We start from the raw sequence: 27750 nt of genomic DNA on the forward strand, positions 1-27750 counted from the left end.
AGAACAATATCTCAAAATATATGAAAAAGAAATGTACTGTAAGGAAGCCAAACCTAGAACCAGACATTAAGTGACAGAAAAGTGTAAAGTTGGCCGCTTTGAGGTTTGTTTGGCCAACAGTGAATGAGTTTTTGAGAACTTTGGAATTCACGTTATAGTTCTCAGCCTCGTTATTTTTACATATGAAATGGGAATGTTAACAGGGGAGCTTATTTAGAAGAACTAGAAAAAAAGTAATAAAATAGGTGTTTATATTCTTTAGACCAATTGTCCTCAGAATCTTTGAGACTGTCACATTTTTATTCTTTTCTAGTTGATTTTACGTAAACTATTGTGCCTTGTAAAATTTCACTTGGTATAAATTTTATTTTGAAGGTTAAAGCGATATATAAAGGGTAAAAAAGGAAATACGCTGTTACACAGTAAGGTTAAGTGGTAAATAATTAAAGGCTACATATCATGTTCTAATTACCAAATTCTAAAAATTGTATTATTTTTAAGAAGCCCATATGAAAATCAAACAAGACTGAAGTGTTTTTAAATGGCACGGTGCTCAGATTATAAAAGATATTATCAAACTACTGTCTTATCTAGTTCACCTTAAATTTGCTATATATTAAGGAAAAAAACCAATCCTTACCTTGAAAATTTTTATGGCTTTAATTTTTCCCGTGTGTCTTATGTGGGGGCCTTTACAAAGGTCAATTAGTGGACCGCACCTATAACGAAATATTTAAAACATGCCAGGCAGAGTTACTGCTTTTTTGGACTATTCATTATAAACCACGTTCTCCTATGTTTTAAGTAAAGGATTTTATGTATTTGTATATTTGGGGGCAATTTTTAATTTAGGGGCAATTTAAATTGATTTTGAATTTACGATGCAGGGGAGAGGCGATTCATTTAGTCTCAGAGCCCAGTCTTTCCTCCTTCGCTCAAATTCAAAAGCTGCAGAATCTTTGGAACGAAACAGTGCAGAGATACCACTTTTCATTCTCACATCATAAGGCTCTTGAAAACCTTCACTGTCATAAAATCAAAAAGCCACTTCCCCATTGTAATTTTCAAAACGAAAATTATATGAGATTTATACAAAGTGCATTAACTCGATACTTTATGTTAACAATAAACTTCACCAAACCCACAGAACAGACAACACCAAAATGGAACCATAATGTAAACACTGGACTCTGGTGACTACCGTGTGTCAGTGTAGATGGATTGTAACTCGTGTCCCACCCGGGTGGGGAATGTTGATCGTGCATCTGTTGGGGGAAGGGGGTATGGGAACGCCCTGTCCCTTCCCCTAAATTCTGCTGTGAACCTAAAACCACTCTAACAAAAATAAAGTCTATTTAAAAAATAAATAAATGTCAAGGGTTTTTTGTTTTTTGTTTTTAGACCCTCTGGTTTCACAACAAAATGCCTAACTGTCTCTTGGTTTGTTAAAACTTTAAAACAGCACACCAACTTGCAATGCAAATCTCAGGCAAGAGTTTAGGTCAGAGAGGACACCACTATTAAAACTCGTAGACTCACTCGCATCTACAGTGAACTGGAAACCACCAAACCTTAATAAGTGCAGACTTTTCTCCTGGTACAGAAACATTAACAGAGTTAAAATACTAATAATGCAGGTCAGGGGGAAGGTGACTGAACACCAATCAACTTAAGGAAAATTTAGTTAAAAAAAAAAAAAGTAAGTTGTTCCTTAACTATTCCAACCAATTTAAAGTATTTTTTAAAATTCACTGGTTAAAAAGTTAAAAATTAAAATAAACACCTAAAGAAATTGGCCTGTTCACCAAAGCAGCATGAGGCTTTAAACATGAAAATGTCATTTCTTTGAATGACCAGGCTTTATGCACTGCTCTCTGTCCAAGATGGAGGTCTTAAGGCAACACTTACAGAAATGGAAAAAAATGCCTGATTGGCATGAAAGACTTTAATAATCTAATCTTTAAATAATCCCACAGAAATTTATTTAGTCATTCCAGTTGATAGAATACGCATCAATGCTGACCTATGTTAAAAAAAAAAAACCCAAAAGGTCAAGTGTTAGAAGCCAGAAATGGAAAACTTAGCATCTTTTCAATTTCTTTATTTTTAAACTTCAAAATGGTTATACTAACATTCATTTGTATCATAGGTATATAATGAAACCAGGTAATTGGAGAGCAGTAAAAATAAAACAGGCAGTGTTCCCCTCAGTGTAAGACGGCAATGAGTTCATATTATCAACTTAAAAAGTGCACGGGACACAGCTTTGCATAAAGCAGATGTGATTTTACTTACAGTGCAGTAAGTCAGAGAACTGTAAGTACTTAACTGTGGGAAGTAAGTGCCCAGGTGGAGGATGTCTGTAACCAAGTGGGCAGAGGCCAGGTCTTCCCCAGTGGGACCATGGAGGTCCAGCGGGGCCCGGGAGCTGAGCTGGGACACACGGGAGTGGGTCGGAGCCACCACCCATGACGCAGCTGGGAAAGCAGACGAATAAAAAGAGCTTCGGGCAGGAGCCCAAAGTCTAACACAACCAAGCAGTTTTGCTGCGGCTTTCACTTGCCTCTTCTCATCACCTGACTTCGCCTCTGCTTCCCACCTTCACAGTGAATCCTGCTAACGCATGAAGGCTGATGCTTCTGGACTCCGGGCAGTGGGAACATCATGGGAGGCAGAGTCACGGCCAGGGGAGATGGCTCATAACAGTTCCCACAGCCCCTTAATGAGAATACGGGAGGATGAAACAAATTCCTTCCCCTAAGAGTCCCTCAAAATGTCAGGCCCTGGGCGAATGCAGTCTCACCCACATGGACAAGGACGGTGCTGAAACCAATGTCCAGAAAACAGAATTTGGGTTTTTAGTACCATCCTATAAATACAAGTGAGAAAATAATAATTTCCCTCTGGTGATAACATTTCAGAGTCCCCATCTAAAGTCGTATTGTATCAACTAAGCAAATGTACACACAGACCACCCCCACCAAGACAAACTGCTTCTACCGCTAATGCCTTCAAATTCGCCACTGAGCAGTGCTTGAAATTCACACACTTTACCTGTAAACTGTGGTTGTCGGAGTGTTAACCTTCTCGTTCAGGATGCGGCATTTAAATTTATTGTACTATAAAGAAAAACGTATTTACATATTATCACATAAAATGTTTAAGTGGGGAAAAAAATGCTCACTTCTTTCAACAGACATTGAATGGGTGTTGACTAAGTTCTTGATGCTGAGGCCGTGGGGCAACAGAGAGCTCACAGCCCAGGGTTTGCTGTCCAGGATGGGAACCAAGAGGCCACTGAGCATTTGAAATGCAGCTAATCTGCAAAACACACTGGATTTCACAGGCATAATGTGAAAAAAAGAATATAAATACCTCATTAATTATTTCCTATGTTGGTTTCATGTTGCAGTAATATTTTTGATTCACTGGGTTAAATAAAATGTTATAAAAATTAATTTCAGCTTTCTTTTACTTTTAAAAAGTGGCTACCAGAAAATTTAAGATTACATACACAGCTCTGATTTGTGGACTGCATTACTGGACAGCACTGTTCTTGAAGATTCCAATTTTAATGACATAAATAAAATTCCGAGGACATAGCTACATTATGGATCTGTGCACAAAGTAAAACAAAACTTAGAGTAAATGATATCATTACATTAAAAAACTTAGCTGGCACTTTTTCTTTCTTCTCTGCCTTTATTACTACCACTATGGTGCCAGACACTGTATACTAAATAACTACCTAAAAGAGGTAGTTTTGTTGGAGGAAAAAAAAATAGATTTGTGTGATTTAACTGTTTCATACATATATGTTAAAAACAAGTCATTTTTCTTCACAAGGTTTGATCGAGTTTAGTTCTCAACCCACAGAATGGGCGAAAACAATTGCAAATCAGGTGTCTGATATGAGATTAATAGTCAGACTATATCAAGAACTCCTACATCAAAATACAAAAAACTCAACTCAAAAAAAGGTGAAAGGTTTGACTAGACATCTCTCCAAAGAAGATAAACAAATGGCCAACAAGTACACGAACCAACACACGATGCCAACAAGCATCATCAGCCATTAGAGCAATGCAAAGAAAAACCACAGTGAGATGCCACCTCACACCCAGGAGGATGGTTAGTATTTAAAAAACAGTAAGTCAAGTTGGCAAGAATGTGGAGAAATTGGAACCCTGTGTGCCGCTGGTGGGAATGTAAAATGGTGCAGCCACGGTGGCAAAAAGTATGACAGTCACTTGAAAAATGAAACAGAATTTCTGTATAATTCAGTAATTCCACATCTGAGTTCTTCTCAAAAGAACTGAAAGCAGGGTCTGGAACAGATATTCGTACACCTGTGTTCATAGCAACATTTTTCTCACTAGTCAAAGGATGTCCATGGACAATGAATGAATAAACAAAACATGGGCTATCCTACAATAGAATATTATTCAGTCTCAAAAATGGAAGAAATTCTGACATAGGCTACCACATGGATGAATCTTGAGGACATTGTTGAGTGAAAATAGGCCAGTCACAAAAGGACAATTATTGCATGATTCCACTCATATGAGGTTCTAAGAGTAGTCAAATCTAGAGACAGAAAGAGAGGAAGGAGAGCGGTGAGTTCATGTTTAATGGGTACAGAATTTCTCCTGAGGAAGATGAAATAGCTTGGAGACAGCTGCTGGTGATGGCTACACAAGATGTGGATACACCTAATGCCACAGAACTGTCTACTTAAAAAATGATTAAAGTGGTAAATTTTATATTTTGGATATTTCACCACACACACAAAAAGAGCAGCTGCAACTTTTACCAAACCCTAATGAACTTTTTAATTCAAGCTCACGGGACTAACAATGCTGTGCTTTCAAGTTTTGTGCTTTCTCTGATATTTGTGATCTTAAAAATAAAATTAAGAATATATTTAAAGCAGCACTATACACAACAGCCAAACATGGAAGCAACCTAAATGTCCATTGACAGATGACTGGATAAAGAAGCTGTGGTGTATGTATACAATGCAATACTACTCAGCCATAAAAAGAATAAAATAATGCCATTTGCAACAACATGGATGGACCTAGAGATCGTCATACTAAGTGAAGCCAGAAAGAGAAAGAAAAATACCATATATCTCTTATATGTGGAATCTAGAAAAAAAACTGACACAAATGATCTTATCTACAAAACAGAAACAGACTCACAGACATAGAAAACAAACTTATGATCACCAGGGGATAAAGGGGGTGGGAAGGGATAAATTGGGAGTTAAAGATTTGCAGATACTAACTACTATATATAAAATAAACAAGTTTCTACTGTAGAGCACAGGGAACTATATTCAATATCTTATATAACCTATAATGAAAAAGAATATGGAAAGGAATATACGTATGTTCATGTATGACTGAAACATTATGCTGTACACCAGAAACTGAGACAACATTGTAAGCGGACTATACTTCAATAAAAAAGAAAGCAAATTAAAAACAAATGTATATATATGTTACATATGTTACATATATATATATTTTTTTTCTTCCTGGCTAGAGGTTTTTTTTAACTGTAAAGAGTTTCCTGAAATCACCTTAAACATGTCCAAGAGGACGTCCTTGCTGACCTCCAATCTTTCGAAAGGCTGCTTCTCCTGTATGATGGCCTTACACAAGTTCTCCAGTGCTGACAGCTCTTCACTTGACACTGCTCTGCAGAGAAAAGCCCAGAGGAATCAACACAGATCTTCCAGACATCGTGCCTGTTCTTTTTTGTGGAACTTTGTTGCCCTGTGGCCTTTGTCACTAGTGACTTGCTTCCTACATCAAGGCATGAGGTCCTTTACTGAACCAGGATTTCAGAAACTCACACGTCCATTCACCAGGCAGATAATCCTACTTCTCAAAGCAGGAGACGGAGGAACCAGCGTATGAGGTACCTGCCCTGGGTTCTTAGAACACCCACGCAGGACTATAAGCAACTTCGAGGCCTGATCTTCCCACCGGCCGTCCTCATCCTTCACACACTTATGTTTTTGTTCTAAAGAGTGTGTGAGGTGCTTGCCGCACCCCTGCCCTTGCTGGCTGGGAAGCGGGTTGGGAGGATAACCTGGGATGTGAACTGCAGGGTGCCTGGGCTGACTTCTCTCGGGGACTCCTGGTTGGTGCCCTCTCCCCTCTGGCCATGTGGCCTCCCTGCCACTCCTCAAACAGGCTATACGGATCCCTACACCAGGCTGTCTCAGAGGCCTAGAACGTTCTTCCCCAAAATGTCCACAAACACCGACCCCTGAACAGCCCCAGGGTGGGCTCCCTCCATCCAGTCCCTGTTGACTATAGCTGCCACCATCCTGAGGCTGACCACCTGCCTGCACTGCAGATACCTCCCCATGCCAGGTTACTGTCCTTCATCACGCTCATCACTCCTGTCTGTCTTCCCCCAACCAGACCACTAACTCCACGAGGACCAGCTGGTCTATTCTCGGTGGAATCACCAGCACCAAGGCACGGAACTCATGCGAGGCCATCAGCAAACCCTGCTGAACGGGTCCTGGGTGTTGGTAACAAGCAGAACCTGCTGCCCCCTGGATGCTCGGTGAGGGACATCTCCTAAGCAGTATGGGGGCAACAGACAAAAGGAAGATGTACCACCATCGTCCAGGCCAGAGATGCTACGGGTCCAAATTAGGGCAGAAGCAGAGAGGAGAAGAGGGGGATAGGATAACTAATTAGGAGACAAAACTGGCAAGATTGCTGTGAGAGACTGGGTGGCAGGTGGTGGCGAGGGGCTGGGGTGATGGAAGAGTCCTCAGGCTTCAATTTTGACTGCTGGCAGCATCCTTAGGGGCCATGAGGAAGACGGAGGAGCACATGGCTGGGACTGGGGATCTTGCTAAGATTTCAAGCACAGATCCCTGACTGCGAGCCACCTCTCTGGTATCCACCTGGGTGCAATGCCCCGCCGAGGTGGACGGCGCCCGTTAGATACCAGAACTGAGTGAGTGCTCTCTGGGGATCAACCTTACAATTCCGGTCTTAATTAGGTCTATGCCCTGGCAACTCCTCAACTAGATTAATCACTCCCTTCTGAAAAGAAAGAAAACTATCTGAGAAGTTATCCTTGAACCTAAACTCATTAAAAAAATAATTTTCAAAAAATGCTTACCCAGTCTATAACCACATGATGTAATATATTCACTCACTGGACGAAGACGTAACCATTGTAAAACAGCGAGCTAGAGGAGACGTGAGTCTGCAGAGGTGTTACCTGTCTTCCAGGAACATGTCATAGTAAAATCCAGCTTCAATGGGTGGCCCATAGCCTAAGTGGCCTCCGTAGTAGAGTTCCATGGCCTCCCCGAGAACGTGGGCACTGGAGTGCCAGTACACCTGGGGGCAGGACAGAGGCCATGCTGTCAACAATATGTCACAGGGAGGAGAGGGCAGAGTTCAGTGGCAGAGTGCATACTTAGCATGCACGCGGTCCTGGGTTCAATCCCCAGTACCTCTATTAAATAAACAAACAAATAATAAACACAATCACCTCCCCTCACCCCCCCAAAAAATAACACGTCACAGGGAATTATCAGGCACATAACACGTGGAAGCAAGGGTAACACACGGAAGGGGCTAGACACCAGGACACAAGGCAACATCAATTTGAACAGAACAACTGTGACGACAAGGGCAAGTTTCCTGAGCCTCCGTGGAATTCCAGCAGGGCCCTTGGCTTGGTCCCAGGGCCCAAGTGCTGCTCTGAGTCACAGTTGAAGCACAGCCCCCAAGTCATTTCCTTCCATGCATTTTACTGTGAAAGCCTCAACCATCCACTGGCTCGGAACACTGAGCAGAGCAGCCGCATGGAGCCGGGTTCAGACCCAGAGCCGAGGACGACCCAGGAAGTGACGGACACTGGCTCCCTTCCTTCTGCCCCAGGCAGCCTCTCCGAGTCAGATGCGGAGGGCTTGGTGGCTATTCCTGATACCACTAATGTGAACAAGATTTTGCATCCACACAGCAGTCTCCATGCATAGACCAGCACGTGGCTGTGGGAGTTTGAAAGATGACTCAGGAAGACCAAGGTATCCCATGGAAGGCCTGCTGGCTGCCTGGTCCCCTGGGCAGGGTCCACATGAGTTCATTTACCAGAGTCCAAGGGCCCGTCACTAGCTCTACAAGTTCAGAAAACTGATTTGGTTTTGAATTACCAAGGAATCCATGGTTTAGGGATAAATTAAAACTAACCAGTCACTGAAAGTGCTTGCACTTTCTTTCCCTTAAATAGGAAACGAGTGACAGCAGTTAGGAAGCTGTCTGAGATAAGACATCGGAGGAGAGGGATTAGCTGGCTGAGCAGACCAGGTGCAGCCTGGACCCAGGGCAACAGGCTGGGATATGATCTGCAAACACCCCAGAGGGTCTGATCGGTCCTAGGGCAGGGCCCCTCTGCTCTGGAGGGTGCCACGCGGCAGGCAAACTGCCAGCATCAGTCCAAGCATCTTCTTTGGTGCAGGTCTTCAGTATGTGGCTTTGTACATAATTTACGACACAAATACCCCAAGTTCGGTTGGTTGGTTGGTTTCTAAGTACTTACAGCTTGGGCTTCCTCATTATCAAACAGAAGCAGCTCTAGAGTGGAGTCCCCTTCCAATGGGCGGTCCAAGTCCCATAATTCACCATTGACTTTGGCTACTACTGTGTCTTCAGCCAGCTCCTGACTAGTGAGAGAAAAGTCATTTGGGGTTAACTTATCACCAGCTACAAGGATTCACTAAAACAAAAGTTGAAAATAATCTCCCGGGCTCGTTTCTTCTTTACATGGATAGAAAGTACAAATGCAAACTAATAGGACAGAGTTTTTTTAAAATTCTGTAACATTTATTTTAAGCACAAAAGTCACGTTATAGTTCATGGTAAAAACTCAGAAAACAAGAAAATGCCCAAGAATAAAATAAAAATCACATACATCTCACTATATGAGGTCGCCTCCCCAAAGCAGGAATAATCATCTATGCAATCAATTCTCAGGAAACCAAAGGAACAGGCAGTAAAATTTAATGAAACTATTATTTTTAAATTTTATTTTTATATCCAGTCACCTCACTGGACCTTTACGTATTCTAACAGTTTCTCCATTAATACTCTACTCTAATTCACTTTTTTACAATTTCCTCCTTGTTTAGTTGTTCCTTTTCTAACTGACTGAGTTGAATTCATAGTCTGTTTCTTTTTTCTTATTCAATAACAAAAGCCTTCAAGACTACGTATCTGTTTCTGATCACCACTTCAGATGTATTTTATAAATTTTGAAATGTATTCACCTCATTTGAAGTATTATCTGAGAATACTTCTTTTCATTCTTTTTATAAGGAGTATTTGTTTTTATTTTCTTTCACCTGATTTATTTTGTGTTTTTTTTTAATTTCCTAGTTTAACTTTGTCTTTAATTTCCTAGTTTGATTTTGTCTTGTTGCCATTTAATGTTTACTGAGTTCATAACTGGTTTCACTTACTCATAGGATGCTGAGTGTCTGCATTTTATTGAGATTCTGTGGAGCTAACAGAGCGGGGCACTGTTTGTGCCTGCAGAGGACAGACGTCGGTGAGCATCCACTAAGTCTGCCTTATCGTGTCATTCACACATGAGTAACCTTACTTTTTGCTTATTTGATCTGTCAAAAACTGAGATAGGCATGTTATAGTCTACCACTCTTAAGTTTCTATAATTTTGTATTTCTGGTTTGGTGCTATGTTATATAATTAAGGTTCATGACAAATAATCATTGTGATTATACTGTTCTTCTATTTTAAAAATAAGCCTCAGTATCCCATTCGATGATTTCGGCCCTGAGGTCTGCTGTCTGATAGGAATGTTATGACCACTACTTGCTTCTTCCCAAGTTTACCTGATACAGCTTTGCTCATTCCTGTTTTGGACAATTCTACTTCTGAGATGCTCCTGCGACCTCTCAGTCACTAAACTTGAAGGTAGTTTTAAACTGGGACCCTATGGAAATGCCCGTCACTAACTGCCCAGGGAAGAGAATGTTCTGTAACCAAATTGCACTGTCCCCACGCTGGGAACCGTTTCTTCCATGTGGGGCTTCTCAGACTTCACTATGCCCATGTGCAAACTGGCTCTTCTGAGGAAACACACACATTTTTGCCTCAAAGCCCACTTTCCCCAGCACATCTATTCATCTCTCCTGGAAAATGTAGGAACAGGTGGGAGGGGCCTTTGGGCTGTGTGATATAATAGGATGAAAAAGAAACACAATCTTAACCATAGTTTCCAAAAGAAATCTGAGGATTTCAACTGTTGAAAAGTTTCTTTTTTAATAATATGTTTATAACATGGCAGTTTTGAGCTATAGCTTCCACAGAATTTTATATAATGCCAGGAATTAACAGTAGTCAAAACAATGGCTTCACTGAAGCATCTAATTTGTAGGAATGTCTTACTCCAGGGCTGACCATAGCTTTAATATTACCATATATCTTAAATCTATAATAAGTAAGTCTTTTTGTACCTTTCTAGAGATGCTTTAATTTTTAGAGTATCTTTCAGATGTAGGATTTCATTTAATCTTTACAACCTTATAAGGTAAAAGAAAAAAGTATTATTATTTCCACTTAAGATGTAAGAAAACAGGCTTGGAAAGATTTAGCGATCTGCCCACATTGGTTCTTTGAACCACCCATGGTCATTTACTGGTGGAACAATGGCTTGGAGTCAAGTCCAGCAAAGATCTGTAAAATCTCACAGAAATGTCTTGATGAAGAACCAAATCAATACAATGTCGCCTGTCAAGGATGATACACTTTTCTCTGCTTTATATATTTTTCTTAAAACTTTAAAAATTGGACCCTTTGAAGAGGAAGAGATTGTATTCTGATATTCAATTACTTATTAAATGGCCTCTCTAAAAGGGAAGAAAAAAATTAACTTTGTTTAATTTTACTCAACTAAGAAAAAAAAAATTTAGCCAACCCTAGGAGCACATTTCACCAAGCTCTGGTGCAATACTTAACATCCTCTCTTCTTCCAACTACAGTTTACCTAATCTCAGCTGCCACGTCGTAAGGTGTTGTTTTCCAAGCTTCCCCTTCCACTGTTTTCCCATCAGCCACTCTAACTGTGATCACGTTGCTGGTGTCCCCCTTTTTGTCATAAATGGCCAGTAAGAGCTGATGCTCTTTCTTCAGTATTTCAAACAGCTTCAATCTTTCCTTCACAAAATCTGGTTGATTTTTCAGCTGAAAACCATTAGAACACAGTCAGGCTTACACACAGCCCACTTTGCCTAACTGCTCAGCCCTAAATAACCAACAGCCCGTCCCTACCCCCATGTTCTCAGCACCAGCCTCTGTCACTCTTTGTTTTCTTCACCTCTGAAGACTCCCTCTGAGTATCCAACACCTTCCTAGCCCCCAGGGTCCAGCTCAAAGCCCTCCTCTTCTAACCTCGACACCCAGCGGCATAGCCCTTTTCCACATGTACACAATTTCAGCCCGTGATGACACGCCATCTTCCTCTGTTCTCTGATCGCTTCTCCATTCATCTGAACTCAACCAGATGGATCCCCTTGGGGCCAGGTACTCCTCCTTTGCTCCCACCAAATGCTCTCTGGTTGTTTTAACAATTTATACTGAAAAAGCAGAGAGGCCAGTTTCCATGACCCAAAAGCAGAGCTCAGCTATTTCAACTTCAATACACTAAGGTGCACTTTACAGCTGTGTGGCTGGCTCATCTTGTATCTAAGGCTTACAAAATTTTACACACACTGCTGTGGTCGAGTTGTAATTTAACTAGTGACTGTGTTTTTTCTTTATGAAGTATAGTCAGTTTACAATGCTGTGTCAATTTCTGGTGTGCAGCATAGTGTCCCAGTCACACATATACATACATATATTTGTTTTCATATTCTTTTTCACTAAAGGTTATTACAAGATATTGAATATAGTTCTCTGTGCTTAATTAGTTAACTACGTTTTAATTACAAATCCTGGGCAATTAACTACACAGGCATATTTAATTTACGGATAGTGTTTTGTATTATTTTCATAGCAACGACTTACCTCACTGTAAGGCTCGCTTTCCTTCTCCTTTTTAATGTCCTTTTCTTGGCTTTGACTAGGAGGAGGCTGAGAAATAAAGATAAATAATAACTCATGCCCATGACCACAAAGAGTAACACACCTGAAACCTGAGGAAGGAGAGGGACCAGCCAGCAGGGAGGGAGTCAGCACCCTGTGTCTGAGAGAGGCTCAAGGCTGGGGTTCTCCTGACATCACATCCAGCCCTCAATGGGTGATGCGTCTTCTGGGGTTCAGTCCTTCCTGAATGTGTACTTTCATACATTCTTGCTAAGTACACTTAAAGTTTTTCCCCCCTTAATTTTAAACAAATAATGTCACTGGAAGAACGGTTACATAGCTGAGGGCAGAGACTTCAAATGCACTATTTCATGAAGATATGGCCAGTGCACCACGGTTACTAACCCTGGGGAAGAAGGACCACTGTATGAGCAAGCCTTTAGAACTCAAAAAATGTGTGCTGTTACAGGAAGGTAAAGTGTACTTAAGGGGACCAAAACACTGAAACACGCTATTAAATAATGTTAAGTACACAAATCTCAAGACAGCCCCAAACATGGCAACAACAAAAAACCCCAAACCACCTGTCAACAGATCCAGCCACTGATTAGAAAAAAATGGAACGGTTTAGGGAAGTAGCTGTTGGTCTCCCTGCCCAAGAAAAAGTACAGTGAGTTTGAAACACTCCAGCATCTTTCCCAGAGAAAGGAAAATGGTATTTCTGCTAAAGAAGAACATCTGCGGCTGGCAATTTAGCGAAAGAGCTGAGGAATGACACCATCAGGTCAGTCTGGCGACGGCCGGAAGAACAGCGGCCCCAGGTGTGTAGTCGGTCACGGCAAGCGCGCCAGGCAGGTCTCAGGAGAGGCAGGCCTCGCAGGCACCTGCACCGCACTCCACCCCTGACTCTGGACTCCCGCCTCGGGAGGTCAAGCCCTCCGACCGCGGTCCCGCCCCGGAAGCCCCGCCCCGACCCCCGGGCCCCTGACCCCAGGCCCATACCTGCGCGCCCGCCGCAGTGCGACCGGCCTCCCCTGGTGCCGCGCTTTCCAGGCGCGCCTGGTGGCTCAGCTCCTCGGCGAGGCACAGCCGCAGGCGGTACAGGCGGTGGCGCAGCTCGCGGTTCTCGGCCCGGAGCTGCGCCACCTCCCGCGTCAGGCACGGCCCCTCCGCCTGGCACCGGTCGGGCGCGTTCAGCTGCTCGTCCTTCAGGCGGTGGACCTCCGCCCACAGCCAGCGGATGTCCTCCTCCTGCCGCTCCAGGCGCGAAGCCACGGCCTCCGCCGCCAGGGTCTCCGCCGCCATGGCGCCCACCTCCCACAGGTACTGACGCCGCGCGGGCTGGGGACTGCAGCGGTGGTCGTGGCCAACAGTGGGCAGCGACTGGGCGCACGGCGGCAGGCGAGGGTGAGCGACGTGGAGGGGCGGGCCCGGGCCTGCGCGCTGCGGGGGCTGGGGGCGGGGCGACCTGGAGGGCCAGGGCGGGGTCTGCGCACTGCAGGGGCGGGGCTAGAGGAAATATAGGGGGCAGGACAACGGGAGGGGTGGGCCAGGTCTGCGCACTGATTGCTGTTGTCTGAGTGAGGCTTAAGGCTCTTTGTGCGTGGGGTGTCTGCAGAATGGCCTGGAGAGCCGTGGGCCCTGCCTAGGCTCACGTTGCCCTCAAAGCTACCAGCATGTCATATCTCTGTTGAAACAAATTGTTCAAAACCTCGGGAAGGCTAACATGACCCTTACCAGGATGGTTCCTGTCTTTCTCCGCTTGAGTTCTCGTAGTCATCATTCTTTTAACTTGCAACCAGGCTCTGGAAAGTGGCCACTGGAAAAAAAAAAAAAAAAACCGATCTTCTTTGGCCTCGTGCTAAGGCTGCCTAAGTGCAGAGGCCACTGCACCAGGGCACACAGTTCTCTACAAAAATTTAAATCTGACGGCATAAAAATGCTAGCTCCTTGAGTCCAGGGCAAATGCCACATACGACTTTATATCCTTCATAACCATGAGCACAAAGCTTCCTGCGGTAGGAACACAGATTGGTTTTTATTTGTATTCTTAGGGTTTAGAATGTGGCAAACAATGTTCTAAGTTCTTTACACAGGTATTAACTTGTTTAATACTTAAAACAAGAGGCACTATTGTTACATCTATTTACAGATGGAGAAAGTGAAGCACAGAGAGGCTAAGTGACTTGACCAAGACCACGCCAGAGCCACATGACATAGCTGAGACTCACACTCAGGTAACCCAGTGCGTTGTTTGTGTGCTTAACACTATGGTGCCTTTCAACCTTGGTAAACTTTCACTGAATGGGTCATGATGAGATGCAGGTAATGCATGCCATTAGAGGTCCGAGATGAGAGGCTCAATCTGGACTGTGCACTTGGGAAGGGAAGCAGGTGCTCAGAAGGTAACGGCTGGCAGATATTAGAAAGGTGAAGAGGTGGATGAATGCCACTCTAGGACCATGACAAGCCAGAAGAAACTGAGGGGCAGGACACACAGCTCCCAGGAGGAGGGTCCAAAACTGACACTCACCACCGTGTCTTTGTCATCCCCTCCCCTCATCAGCTTCTGGACAGTCACATAGGCCCACGGGCCCCACAGCCTTCCAGCCACTTCGCCACCTGTCTCCACAAGGTCTCTGCTCCCCCCGTCCCTGTCCCACCATGACCTACCTATTTATTGGCAAATGCCAGGGCCTTACTTATGCTTGCAAAGTGCCCTAAGACTCCTTTGTAATTTGTCCCTCTTAGGCTCCCATCCCCAATCACCAGGAGCCCTCTGATCTGCTTTCTGTCACTACAGGTTTGCATTTTCTAGAGTTTTCTATAAATGGAATCATCCAGTACGTATTCCTTTTATTTGGCTTCTTTCACTCAGCATAATAACTTTGAGATCCACTCATGTGGTTGGGTATATCTTTACTTCTATCCGTCCTCTCTTTGTCTGAGCAGTATTCCGTTGTACGGCTATTACACTACATTGTAGTATAATTAATTTATCCATTTACCTGTTGTTGGACATTGGGCTGTGTCCAGGTTTGGTCCAGGATCTACCTCACAGGGAGCTCATCAGCTCCCCAGACTCACCCTGTGGTTATTTCCCCTGTTTCAGAAAGCAGAGTTTGAATAAACATCATCAGCAACTGGCAGAATCCCCATGGGGGTTCCCTGACTCACAGACCGAAGGCTCTTCTAGTAAGAAGGGCCAGGTGGAAGGCACTGAAATTTTCTCGACCTTCAAAAGAAGTACAGCAAAACTAACACCATGTTCCTGGAGGAAGGGCAGAGATGACCGCCACCCTCGAGGACTTGAAAGGTGCAGGTGTGAGATTCTCACCACACCTCCGTTTACCTCACCTATCGAGCTCGTGTCGATGACAAACACGTGTTGAAGGATTACAGTGGATGATCCTAAATTTGGTTAGATGGTGACCCTAGTCACAGCTGCTCTTCCAGGTGTGCTAACATTGGTGGAGTCTAGCAACATAACCTCTGATGACTCACATGCAGCTGTGGACCTGGCTAATGCTTTTTTCTCTATACCTGTTAGTTAAAGGCCATCAAAAGTAGTTTTCTTTCAGCTGGCAAGACTAGCATTTATGTGCATGTGTATATGTGTACATGTATGTCCACACATGTATTTCCTCATACTCTGTGCTGAAGGGGTCAAGAAGCAGGCATACCCAGCAGCAGTGAGCACACTCAGCATCAAGATCTTGGCCTCTAATACCATTGCTTACCAAAGGAACCAGGGCTTCTGGGAGAAAGGGCTGATTCCAGGACTGGAGCCCACAAAGTTTCAAGATAAGTCTGGAGCACCTTGTTTTGCTAGAAAGCATGGAAGTGCCCACCACCACCCCCAAAATGATGGAAGCATGTCACCAGGACACAGGAACCGGCTTGGAGGGGCTCCCACTGGCCACACCTGGGACCACTTGAACATCAAAAATAATTAAGTTCAGTCGTGAACAACAAAGCATTGAAAAATACAGGAATTCATACTGATAATCCCGCTAAATGGTAAATGCAGAGGTAAATGTGGATTTGAAAAATATCACTTTGCCAGCATCACAGAGAGATCAGGTCAGGCAAGAATACTCTAGGGAGAAGCTTTGAGAAGCAGCAGGGTACTTTTATGGTTGTGAAGTGTCTCCCTGTAGAATGTTGATTAGTTGCAAGGGAGAGGACAAAAAGGAATTATACGATCGAGAAATCATGCAATACTTGATCAAAATTAACATCACCTGTGAGAAACAGGTGGCCATCATGCATCCCCTGACTGCATGATCTCAGTATAACCACAAGGAAACAGCAGATAAATACAAAGTGAGGAACACAGTGTTAACAACATGGGGATGATTGGGGAGGAGAAGCTTTTCTTCAAAAATGTCGATATCATAAACAATAATGTCTGTAGAAATGTTCCAGGTTAAAGGAGGCTAAAAAGCCGTGATGAGTAAATGCAACACCGATCCCAGATTGGACCCTGGGAGTGAAAAGCAATAAAGGGCATTATTAGGTTGACCAGACAGAACTGGAACAGGAATGGAATATCAGACAAAGCTATTAATGTGAATTTATGAGGTTGATAACTGTCTTCAGGTTATTGAAGGGATTATCTCCTCTCTCAGCAAAAACAAGCGGAAGAATTTCTGGGAGAAGTGTCATGATGTCTATTACATCCAAATAGTTCAGAAAAAAAACACACTGCAGAGGGAGAGAGAACAAATGTTAGCATAGGAAATGTTCACAGCCTCAAATGCGAGGCATCTGAAAATGAGTACTGGCTCCGAAAGCATCTTTCAGACTCTCTCCCCCAGGGAAAGCCCTCGGGAGCTCTCTACGGCAGACGGAGGGAAATCCAAATTTCTTTTCAGGACCATATAGGCCGGCCAGATTGAGCTCAGGACTGATGGCCTTTCTGTCACTGCGCCAGGACCCCATGCCCTCCAAGCCCACGTGCTGCTTCATGGAGCCCCAAGGTGCATCCCTCTCTCTCCTGCTCTGGGATTTGCACACTCGGAGTCTCAGCCTGATAATGGCTCCCGTCCACTCTTAAGATCCGACTTCTTTTCATCTTGGAGGTTGTTGCTTAAGGGCCACCTCTCCATTCTATTTAAGGTCTCCCCACCCCCATTTTCTCTCAGCATCTTTTTCAGCTTTGTTGTAATTACCTCATTTCTGTGTCACCTGATTCTTTTTCTCTCCCTACCTGTGCCTTTTCTCCAAGGAGGGAGGTTGTCTGTCTTGGTCACTGTTATTTTGTATCACACACCAGCACAAAGTGGGTGTCCCAGTAAGGAGAATCTTGGAGTAAGAATGGCCTGTGGAGGCAGTAAAATGATCGAGAGGGGCAGGCACCGATGAAGAAGGGGCGCACAGAGGATCTTTAGGGCAGTGAAGCTGCTCTCTGTGACGCTATTACGATGGATACACATCATTACACATTTGTCCAAACCCACAGAATGGACACCACCAGGAGGGCACCCTAATGTGGCCCTTGGACTCTGGGGGGTAAGGATGAGTCAACGTAGGTGCATAATTATAACCAATGTGCCACTCGGGTAGGGGACATTGATAGTAGGGGAGGCTGTGAGTGGGTGGGGCCGGGGGTAAATGGAAAATTTCTGTGCTTTCTGTCAACTTTGTGGTGAACCTAAAACTGCTCGAAAAAGATAAGTTAAAAAAGAAAAAGTGGCCGAGAGACTACAAAATACCACCAGATGGTGCTGATTCCCTCGGAAGTATCAGTGTGGGGCACACGCCCTTCGATGCTGGTGCTGAGAGTGGTCGGGATTCTGTGACTTCTGGTCCAGTTCTTGGGGGACTCCAAGTGCTTCACAGGATTGTCACAGTGCAGCCCCCGGTTTGTGCTTTCAATGGATGCTTTAGAACATCGAGTTTATTGGTATTGAGGCAGGAAGAGGCCACCAGGTCAGGAGAACGCTGCTGTTGAAAAGGTAGTTTGTTACAGCTCCCATGAGGAGTGGTTGCTTTGCTCCAGGCCTGGTGGGACCACGTAGGGAGGCACCAGGGGGCAGAAGGAGCAGGAGGAAAAGGTGGGTTCAAGTCTTTACTCTGGTTTCTGCTGGAAGGAATGGACAAGGCTGGGTAAACAAGCTAAGGATGAGCCAGTTTGAAATCTTTCAGTGCGCTGTGGGGCAGATGGGCTGTCTCTAGTTTTCCGGTACCTGGCCCTGGATTAGGGCATGTGGAGTGGCCCCAAGTACTAGAGCCCCATAAAGGCGGTATTTAGGAGTGTGGGCTCTGGACTGGCTGGCTTGCCTATGAAAGTCATGCTTGCAGGTGAGTCCTTTGTTTTCTCTAGGAACTGGCTACTCCTCGAGGGACAATCTCTTCAGAGTCAGCAAGACCCCAAGATGGTAAAACATCAGAAACACGTGGTTATGTGATATCACTTATATGTGGAATCTGAAAAAAATGACACAAATGAACTTATTTACAAAACAGAGAGACTCACAGACATGGAAAGCAAACTTATGGTTACCAGGGGAGAAGTGGGGGCAGGCGGAGGGATAAATTAGGAGTTTGGGATTTGCAGATACTAACTACTATATATACAATAGATAAACAAGGTCCTACTGTGGATAGCACAAGGAACTATATTCAATAGTTTGTAATAACCTATAATGGAAAAGAACATATGTATGTATATATAACTGAATCACTATGCTGTACACCAGAAGTTAATATAACATTCAATTTAATATAATTCAATTTAAAGAAAGAAACACATGGTAGTACAAAGTTGCATGATGACCTAAAATTATTTTCTCAAAGTCACATACAAGGTCAGAAGCAAAGCCCTTCCTTAGGGTCACCACCACCAGACCATCACAAGGGAGTTTGGATTTCTGAAGACTAAATCTTTCATGCAGGTACTTGTAGAAAAGTATCAGATTGCTTCTATAAACGGAACTGGCAAGAATATCATGATAATCACAGATCTTTTCATCAAGTTCCTAACTGGAAAAAAGTTTTTTAAAAAACTGGGGTTCTTTAAATCATTTCTCTGCAACTGCTGATGATCCTATGGTGACTTTTAAAGGCAAGACACCAGAAGTGAGTGGGAGATACTTCCCTCCCTCGGGCAGATGGAGAGGGGCAGGCCCTGGGAGGTGTACAAGCGAGCAAAGAACCGGTCACCTGCAGACCCAGCCAGGGCGCATCCTAGGGTCACCCAGTACCTGGGGGCTCCAAGCTGGGGGAACACGAAGGCTGGCTTGGAGCACTCATTATATCTTGCTAATCTACAATGGGGTGTGGTTTGTGGCAGGGGTCTCCCCGCCCCTGCAGTAATCCCTGCTTCTAATCTGACTCGATTAAGTGGGCACCAGGATCAGATCAGAGGAGAGGGCTCATGTATGGGACTGAATCACTTAACTAAGACATCACATAGAAGGGTCCGAATTTCCAAAAGAAAAGGGACCACACTGGTAAGAAACAGCGCCCAGCTGACAGTTGCAAAACAAATGCCCGATGCAACCGATAGCTCTGGCTGAGTTCCTCCGCTGTCTGCAGCCAGGCGGTCAGTCAGGCCGTGTCCAACCCCAGCCTAGGTCACAGAGAAGTCCAGGGAGAGATGAACAGCACGGTTCCTGACCCAGCTCCCAGCATCACAATGAGGCGTTTCAGTGTGGACTGTGCGACTGTTATGTTTGTGATGCTGAAATAATCGTTTGCGGGAGGTAGCGGGTAAAGCAGGGGGGCACCTGTGGAAATGCTCACTTGGGGACAAGAGGCAGCATTAGCGAGACTGCATCCTGTGCATCTTACAAAGTTCACTACAGCAAGGGGCCAACTAGTGCAGCACAATCCATTTAGGCCACGGTGGCTGGCTGCAGGTTTAATCCAAGGCCTCCCCCTCCTGGCAGACCTGTCATCACCTGGCGCGGCGGGATAAGTCCGCCTCCAGGTGTCCGCGCGCCACAGGCGCTGCCTGCCGAGCTGCCCAAGCCCAGGAGGGGATGCTTCCTGGCTCTGCACGTGCCCAGGCTGAGGAGACAGGCTGGGTCTTGGTTCTCTTCTACAAGCCAACCACTCAGAGAGAGCAGGAGAGGAAGAGCCCACCGCCGTCCAAGCTCCCGATGAGTTATAAACAGGATGCTGAGCTGAGTGCTCCCACCCTGGGTGTACAGCGGCGTGTCCTCCTTAGGAGCACAGTGAGGTCCTCGGGATGGTGATAAGAAAAGAGTGGAGCCTTTTTTTCCAAAGCTGGGCTCCAGAGGGCCAAAGGCCTGCTGTGCTTTTTGCTCTCATCTGGAGGAATTCTGCCCTTACCTGCCCACCTGCTTTTTTCTCTATTTCCAAAGTAAGAACACAGTTTGCTGGGAGAAATGGTGAGCTGAGTGATGGTCTGATCAAAATATCTGGCACTACAGCCCCACTACTTAATAATGGCCTTCAACACCACACTGATTTTTATTTTAAAAAAATATCCAGTACTTCTCTCTAAAACCTCATGATACAGAAGTAAATCTCTTGTATCAAGAAAAACCTTACACAAAGTCTCACACACCTGAGGGGTGGTTTCAGTTGTCTCAAAGACTTGCTCCTTTCTGGTTTTGATGAGGACTTGTAACTGCAAGGCATAAAATATTAATAGATTAAGGTTCTGTTAAAAGAAGCTGGTCTGAGCTTTCATTCTACAGGTAAAGGCACAAAAAAATATCCTGGTTCCTCAGAATGTTAGAGTTACCATATGACCCAGGATGCCAATGCTTGGTTTACACCCAAGAGAAATGAAAATATACGTCCACAGAGGAAACCCTGTGTGAAAATGTTCATAGCAGTGTTATTCATAATAGCCAAAAAGTAACGACCCAAATGTCCACCAGGTGCTCGCTTTGGTGGCACATATACTGAAAAAAAAAAAAGTTGGAACAATACAGAGAAGATTAGCATGGCCAAATGTCCATCAAATGATAAATGGATAAAAAATGTGATATATCCATAAAATGGAATATTACTCTGCAATGAAAAGAAATGAAGACTAGAAACATGCTACGATATGGATCAATCTTGAAAACCTTATATTAAAAGAAATAAGCCAGTTACAAAATTCCACATATTGTACGATTCCATTGATGTGAAATGTCCAGAGACAATAAATCCACAGAGACAGAAAGCAGATTAGTGGTGGGCAGGGGCTGGAAGTAAAGGTGCTATTGGGTCCAGTGTTTATCTTTAGGAGGTGACGGTTGAGCACGTCTAGGTATATACTAAAAACCACTGGCTTGTATTGCTTTAAAAGGATGAATTTGATGGTATGTGCATTATATCTCATCAAAAGCTGTTATTTCAAAACATTTACATGGAAGCCTTCTCAGCTGTTTCTCTTCTGCTAGCCTTCCAAAGAAAGCCCTGCAAGTGCCTGTTCCAGTTTCCCTGCCTCCTTCCTTCTGAAGGAAAGGGTTTGGATTGATCAGTATCTTAAGGGAATAAAGAGGAGGGAAGGGAAAGTGAGCGTGGAGATAAAAGCTGACAGAGGAGGGGGTTTGGGCAAAGTGATGCAGCAGACAGATGCTCTGGGGCCGTTGTAGGACTTGTGGGAACAGCGGCATGGGAAGGACATCCCTGTTGATGATGCTGGGTACCACTCAAGTCTTCAAGAATTGCAGAAGGGGAGTTGAGCTATTTTGAAGTATTTGGTTGTTGGTCTTCATTTACCAGAACCATAAGAATCCTAGCTTTACAACAGTTACGTACGTTTGAAGATTTGTCTTAGCGGAAAAAGTATCCTTGGTTTTTAAGATAGTTGTGGTGAATTATGATCTTACTGTAAACTCTTCCAGACCACAGCCCCACTAAAATGGTCCATCCAGGGACCAAGTCAAGATGGTGAAAATGAATGTTTATAAATGGTTTCTTGTTTATAATTTTAGGCTGTCATGTGATATAAATACTTACACATATTTCAGGTTGTCATTAATGTAAGGTTATCAGAGACGTATTTGTCCACCCATTGATTTATTAATTCAATATAACTTTATAGAGTACTGTGGTAAACAAGAGCAGTGTCCTTTTTTTTTTGTTGTTGAGTCCTTTGTTGCTATTAAATATCAATCAGACGTTAAAAAAAGTTTGGTAAATATTTTTACAATGTAATTTTAAATGTTGATAAGTCAAAAGTAGCCTGAGTATCTATTACAGTAATTATTTAACTTTTTAGGTAAAGGTCGGTTACAGGGAGAGTTTTATTGACTGCTTAATTTTTTTTCTTGTAAAGAAATCACCTTGGCTGAAAAGGAAAAGGGGGAAGGAAAAAGACCAGGTGGAGTATTTGCTGTATCTTTAGCATTGCAATTCTTTAAAATTTCTGAAGCATGTGTAAGAAAATGTTAATACTTGTTAAATATAGAGTTGGAAATATGGGTATTTTTTATATTCTCTTGTTTTCTATACTTTTCTGCACATTTGAACATGTTCCTCAGTACAAACGAAAACAGAAATATTTGATTTGTGAAAGAAATAATCTGATTGTGGTGGTGGTTACACAAATCTATCAAATCTGTACCAATAATAAAAATTTTTTGGAACTGTACAGCAACCACAAAAGGAAAAAACAAGAACAGAAAATAAATGAGTGCTTGTAACTAGTACCATCTTAATAATGTGTATAGTTTAGTATTGAGCCAATATCCGTGTTCTGGTTTGGATTATTGATTGATTATTTGATACATAACTAGGATTATATAAAACATTGTCATTGGAGGAAGCAGAGTGAAAGGTACACGGGAACCCTCTATACTGTTTTTACAACTTCTATGCGAACCTGAAACTACTTTAAAATTAAAAGTTGTTAAAAAAAAATATGGCAATAACATTATTAGTATTTAACTGGAGAGATTCTTTTTCAAAACTCAGATTCTAAAATGTTCAACTTCTTTTGCCACCGGGAATGTCCTATCAATGGTCAGAATTTAGAGTTTTAAACTGACTCTTGTAGGTGATTACTTAGGTAATCATTCTGGGCTGTTCCGGGCTATCCTGCAAGTTCTTTGCAAAGATCCACTTCCTTCCAGCCTGGGGTGATCCACCCCCCCACCCCTCACCGTGTGCTCCATCCTTCGTGGGTGCCTGGAAGGGGCTGCTTTATGATGGGCTGTAATGACACCTCCCTTCAGAAGGAAATCCATTTGCTCTGACTGGTTGGAGGTAGAATCAGCTTGTACCAACCAATGCCTAAGAGATCTTGCTCTTCTTACCACAAAGAGGACCAGCTGTCATCCTTAGAAACATATATCGTTAAACAAATGCGTCCCAGCACGGCCACACTAGAGGCTCCAAGTCAGCACTTAGGCTTTGGGACCTCGAAGCCAAAAATGATTTAATCAGTGCAAAAAATGGAGGCAAGAAGTTGTTGTATTTCACTCCATGTCGCCAGCTAGTGACATCACGGGGTGCAGGAGCACCGTCGTGTCTTATGTTTTATGTCCTTCTTTAATTGTGTACGGGGCGCAGGTGGGCAAAGAGCTTGGTGGGTGAGCCTTGGATGCTGAAGGGGCCCCATTAAAAGGAGGTTTTAACTGCGGTGCCATCAGCTCTTTGCCAGGAAAGAGGGCCTCTTGTGAAGATGGGAGGTGGGACCAAGAAGATTGTAGGAGACAAAGTCTCAAAGGGTGTGAACCAGGGGCTTGGTAAAGGTGCTGCCCCCAGCTAAGGCGGAAAGCCCAGTGGGTCCCAGGGGGGCAGAAGATGAATTTCACTGATGAGTGTCTGGAGGCAGCAGAACCTCCCTGGGATGCTGCCTCCCACACCCCACCTGAGACCCTCTGTGCCTGTCCTGGGTCAGTGGCTCAGAAGAAGCCACATTTGAAAGGGATTCTGTATCTTTTCGATTTAGGATTTTCTCCAGATATATGCCCAGGAGTGGGATTGCTGGCTCATATGGTAAGTCTATTTAGTTTTTTGAGGAATCTCCATACTGTTTTCCACAGTGGCTGCACCAAACTGCATTCCCACCAGCAGTGTAGGAGGATTCCCATTTCTCCACGCTCTCTCCAGCATTTATCATTCATGGACTTTTGAATGATGGCCATTCTGACTAGTGTGAGATGATACCTCATTATAGTTTTGATTTGCATTTCTCTGATAATTAGCAATATTGAGCATTTTTTCATGTCCCTCTTGGCCATTTGTATGTCTTCATTGGAGAATTGCTTGTTTAGGTCTTCTGCCCATTTTTGGATTGGGTTTTTTGGGGTTTTTTGTTGTTGTTGTTGTTACTCAGTTGTATGAGCTGTGTATATATTCTGGAAATTAACCTTTGTCACTTGCATCATTTGCAAATATTTTCTCCCATTCTGTAGGTTGTTGTTTTGCTTATGGCTTCCTTTGCTGTGCAAAAGCTTATAGGTTTAATTAGGTCCCATTTGTTTATTTTGCTCTTATTTTTGTTGCCTGAGTAGAGTGCCCTAGGAGAACATAGCTAAGATTTATGTCAGAGAATTTTTTGCCTATGTTTTCTTCTAGGAGGTTTATCGCAAGTGTGCGTTAGATAAAATGTGGTTCATTGAGGCCAAGTACATTGTTTCCATTTCTGTGTCCATATTACCTGTGATTTATGCTGGGGATGCCACAGAGAGTTTAGGAATATACAATATATAATGGCATCTTAGTTCAAAGCCAGTTCACAAAATGGATTACATAGAGACTATGGTTAAACTCCAAATGATTTGGAAAAACATAATTGTAAGTGATGTCATTGGTATAGAAATCTGAAGTGGTTTTATTAACTATTAAATTATTGAAAACTGAAAAAACAATGGGATTCTGATTCCTCCATTTCCTTCTTCCCAGTTTCCATGAAACCTATTTTTACATCTTGCAAGAAATGTGACGATTTACTCCAAAGCCCTGTAACCAGAAAAATATCTGTGCTTTCGAAAAACGGCCCCTCCCTTCCCAGCCCCAGCAAGCAATTATTCATTTTGAAGGACATGTAATGATTCACTTTTCAATGAACTGACAGGTGCTGGTTTAGAAAAATGTGCACTGAATCACGTTTTCCCTTTTATACACAACTGGAATTGCCAAGTCTCCAGCAACATCCAACTTTAGAGAAGGAAGGAAAGGCAGTGGAAGAAGTGGGTGAGTATCTTGGCAGGACCATGACGCCTGCTTATGTCACGATGCAGAACAGACCCATCGGATCTTGCAGGATGCACCTGCTGCGGCAGAAGAAGCAAGGGCCGGAACTTAGCCCGATCCTGACAGTGTCCTCGAGACTGATGATCAAGAACAAAGCAGCTCTCATTCCGCCCCGACCCCTGGCCAGTCCCAAATCAATGTGCAGATGCCCATCTTTTTGAGGGTGTGCCCAGGCCACTGTGTCACTTTCTTGGGTTATTCCCCAGTCTAGAAAGAATGGTCTTTGGAGGGCACATTGTATCATAGACAGTTGATGTTGGAGAAGCGGGCTCCTGACTGTCGTGGACTTTTGTTCTTTGTCGGAGCTGCAAACTTTCGGAGCATCCCTGATACCTCTGCATTTCAGTGGTAAAATTCTAAAATCGGAATGGAGGTTAAGAATTGTGCAGCAATCCCCTAAAATGTGTTCTAATGCCCACCCCAAGAAAACCCTGAATATTCAACTTCTTTTTTTTTTTTAATGGAACTTCTTAAGGGACATTCTGGAGGTGTTCAAACATGAGTGGCCTTCACCTGCTTTTTTGGCTCACAGGGATGTGTTCTGGGCTAGAGTGAAACTTGAACTCTGGGAAGCCTTCATGGCCGTGTCTTGCAGGCACAGACCTTGATGGGAAGGATTTGAATAAACCGAGACCTGAAAGCAACTGTCGAAATGGTTCCTACCCCAGTCAAAGTCCTGCCCCTCCAAAAGGCATAAAAAATGTAAATAATTAGTTTTCTTTAATTTGCTTATAGCTTGCTTATAAATAGCTAAGTTATGATAGTGAGTATTGCAGAAGAGTGCCCAAGCCAACATTTACTGTTTACTTAGCATATATAATCGATTTTATCATTCATCAGGCTTATTAGTATAAATACATACTTGGGGCCCTGTTTTCATAATCTGTGTACTTGAAAAGTACACAGCCTGCATTGCACCTTTTTCTGGCTGTGTAGAGAACCCCTGTTGTCTCAGGGCAAAGCACTCTGGCATCCCTGATCCTGACCTGGGTGGGCTTGGGTTCCCTTTAATGAGAACTCCTCCTGCAGGGTCAGCCCCCTCCATGGGAAACACGCCGTCCTGCTGGCCCTGTCCAGCAGGCAGGGGGCTGGCCCCCAGGAATCACAGCCCTTCTCATATAAGATTCAGGGATACAGGTTCCTCAGGGGGGTGGCACAGAGGTGATTTCTGTTTCTTTCCCCCACCTACTTGTTTTCAGTAAGGAGAAAGGACACACACACACACATCTACGGAGAAAGAGAGATTTATCTTAAGGAATCAGCTCACCCATTTGTGGGGCTGGCAAGTCCAGAATCCACAGGGCAAGCCCCAGGCAGGAGGGGAATTCAGATCAGAGCCGGTTCAATTGAGTCTGAATTGCGCAGGAGAACAGGCAGGAGACTGACAGATGTCTGTGTTGCAATCCTGGGAATTCTTTCTATTTCGGGAGACCTCAGTATTTATTCTTTACTCAGGCGATTGGGTGAGGCCTACCTGCATCACAAAGGGTAATCTGGTTTACTCAAAGTCGACTGGTTAAGATGTTAATCACACCTGATAAAAATATCGCCACAGCCACATTTAGACCAGGCACTGTGTTTGACCAGACCCCTGGGCACCACGGCCTAGACAAGTTTGCACATAGAAGCAAGTGTCCCAAGCATCGCAGTGGCCCCGGGCTGACCGTTTAACCTCTCTATCCCTGCGTTTCTCTGGTGGAAGATGAGGATGTAACTGCCTCAAAAAGTCGTTGGAGGGGAGAGGGGGTTAAATGCACAAAAATGTTCCGGGCAGCCTCCCCTGATCCAGTCTTCCCTTCTTGTGCCCACACTACCCTGTGCCTGGTGTGTAGTTGGCACTCCACCCACGCTAAGTCCTTGTGGACCCAGCAGCCTGCTTCCCGCATCCTCTGCACGGCTTCTCTTTACAGTCAAGACAGTGGTCCGGTCCAGGGCTCCCGGTGTCTTCTCCCTGCATCTCGCTGTGCCCACCGGGCTGGTGACCACTTCGGCACCTTCTGTCCACCTGGGCCTGGCCCCGCACCACCCCTGGGGGGGCCTGAGGCACATGCACTCATTTCATAAAAGCAGCAGATCGTCCTGGTTTTGACTTTGTCTTGTGTGCAGACAGTATCTTTGGAGGGGAGGTGGTAATTAGGTTTATTTATTTATTCATTTAATGGAGGTACTGGGGATTGAACCCATGACCTCATGCATGCTAAGCATACACTCTGCCACTGAGCTGTACCCTGCCCCATAAACAGTATCTTGATTCCTGTTTGCTGACCCCTCCTGCCTCTCCCTGAGGTCTAGCTCCTTCTTGCTTGTCTCTCCTTCCTTTTTCAGCCCCTACCCAGGGATAATGTAAGGATGGAAAGAACAGTCCTCAAGTCATAACGTGATGTCCGACCTCAAGAGAGTGGGAAATCTGGGCTCTAAAACAGTGGCCCCACCGTGGCGTGCTTTCTTTGAGTTTCCAAGGCTTTGGGTTTTCCTGATCCCCGGGGAG

General features: G+C 44.1%; 1 protein-coding gene and 2 long non-coding RNA genes across 3 annotated transcripts in view; 1 reads left to right on the plus strand and 2 right to left on the minus strand.

Moving 5' to 3' along the window:
* The window catches only part of TARS3 (threonyl-tRNA synthetase 3), a 38638-nt gene extending 25102 nt beyond the window's left edge, over positions 1-13536 (minus strand). The window contains exons 1-8 of the mRNA XM_032469204.1: positions 13092-13536; positions 12072-12137; positions 11053-11249; positions 8587-8710; positions 7261-7382; positions 5588-5705; positions 3055-3119; positions 641-719 (exon numbers count right to left, since the gene is read on the minus strand). Coding sequence (XP_032325095.1) covers positions 641-719; positions 3055-3119; positions 5588-5705; positions 7261-7382; positions 8587-8710; positions 11053-11249; positions 12072-12137; positions 13092-13394 — 1074 coding nt within the window. The 5' untranslated portion in view covers positions 13395-13536. The remainder of the gene's footprint in view (positions 1-640; positions 720-3054; positions 3120-5587; positions 5706-7260; positions 7383-8586; positions 8711-11052; positions 11250-12071; positions 12138-13091) is intronic.
* On the plus strand, positions 13276-18578 carry LOC116660264. The gene is made up of 3 exons (XR_004315696.1): positions 13276-13412; positions 14242-14326; positions 15202-18578. It is a non-coding gene; the product is annotated as an uncharacterized LOC116660264 (long non-coding RNA).
* A 2056-nt stretch (positions 18579-20634) lies between these two features.
* The window catches only part of LOC116660265, a 67943-nt gene continuing 60827 nt past the window's right edge, over positions 20635-27750 (minus strand). The window contains exons 2-3 of the long non-coding RNA XR_004315697.1: positions 26530-26736; positions 20635-20691 (exon numbers count right to left, since the gene is read on the minus strand). This is a non-coding gene — a long non-coding RNA (uncharacterized LOC116660265). The remainder of the gene's footprint in view (positions 20692-26529; positions 26737-27750) is intronic.

This window comes from Camelus ferus, chromosome 27 (genome assembly GCF_009834535.1).
Source record: "Camelus ferus isolate YT-003-E chromosome 27, BCGSAC_Cfer_1.0, whole genome shotgun sequence".
In the NCBI taxonomy this organism is placed as follows: domain Eukaryota; kingdom Metazoa; phylum Chordata; class Mammalia; order Artiodactyla; family Camelidae; genus Camelus; species Camelus ferus.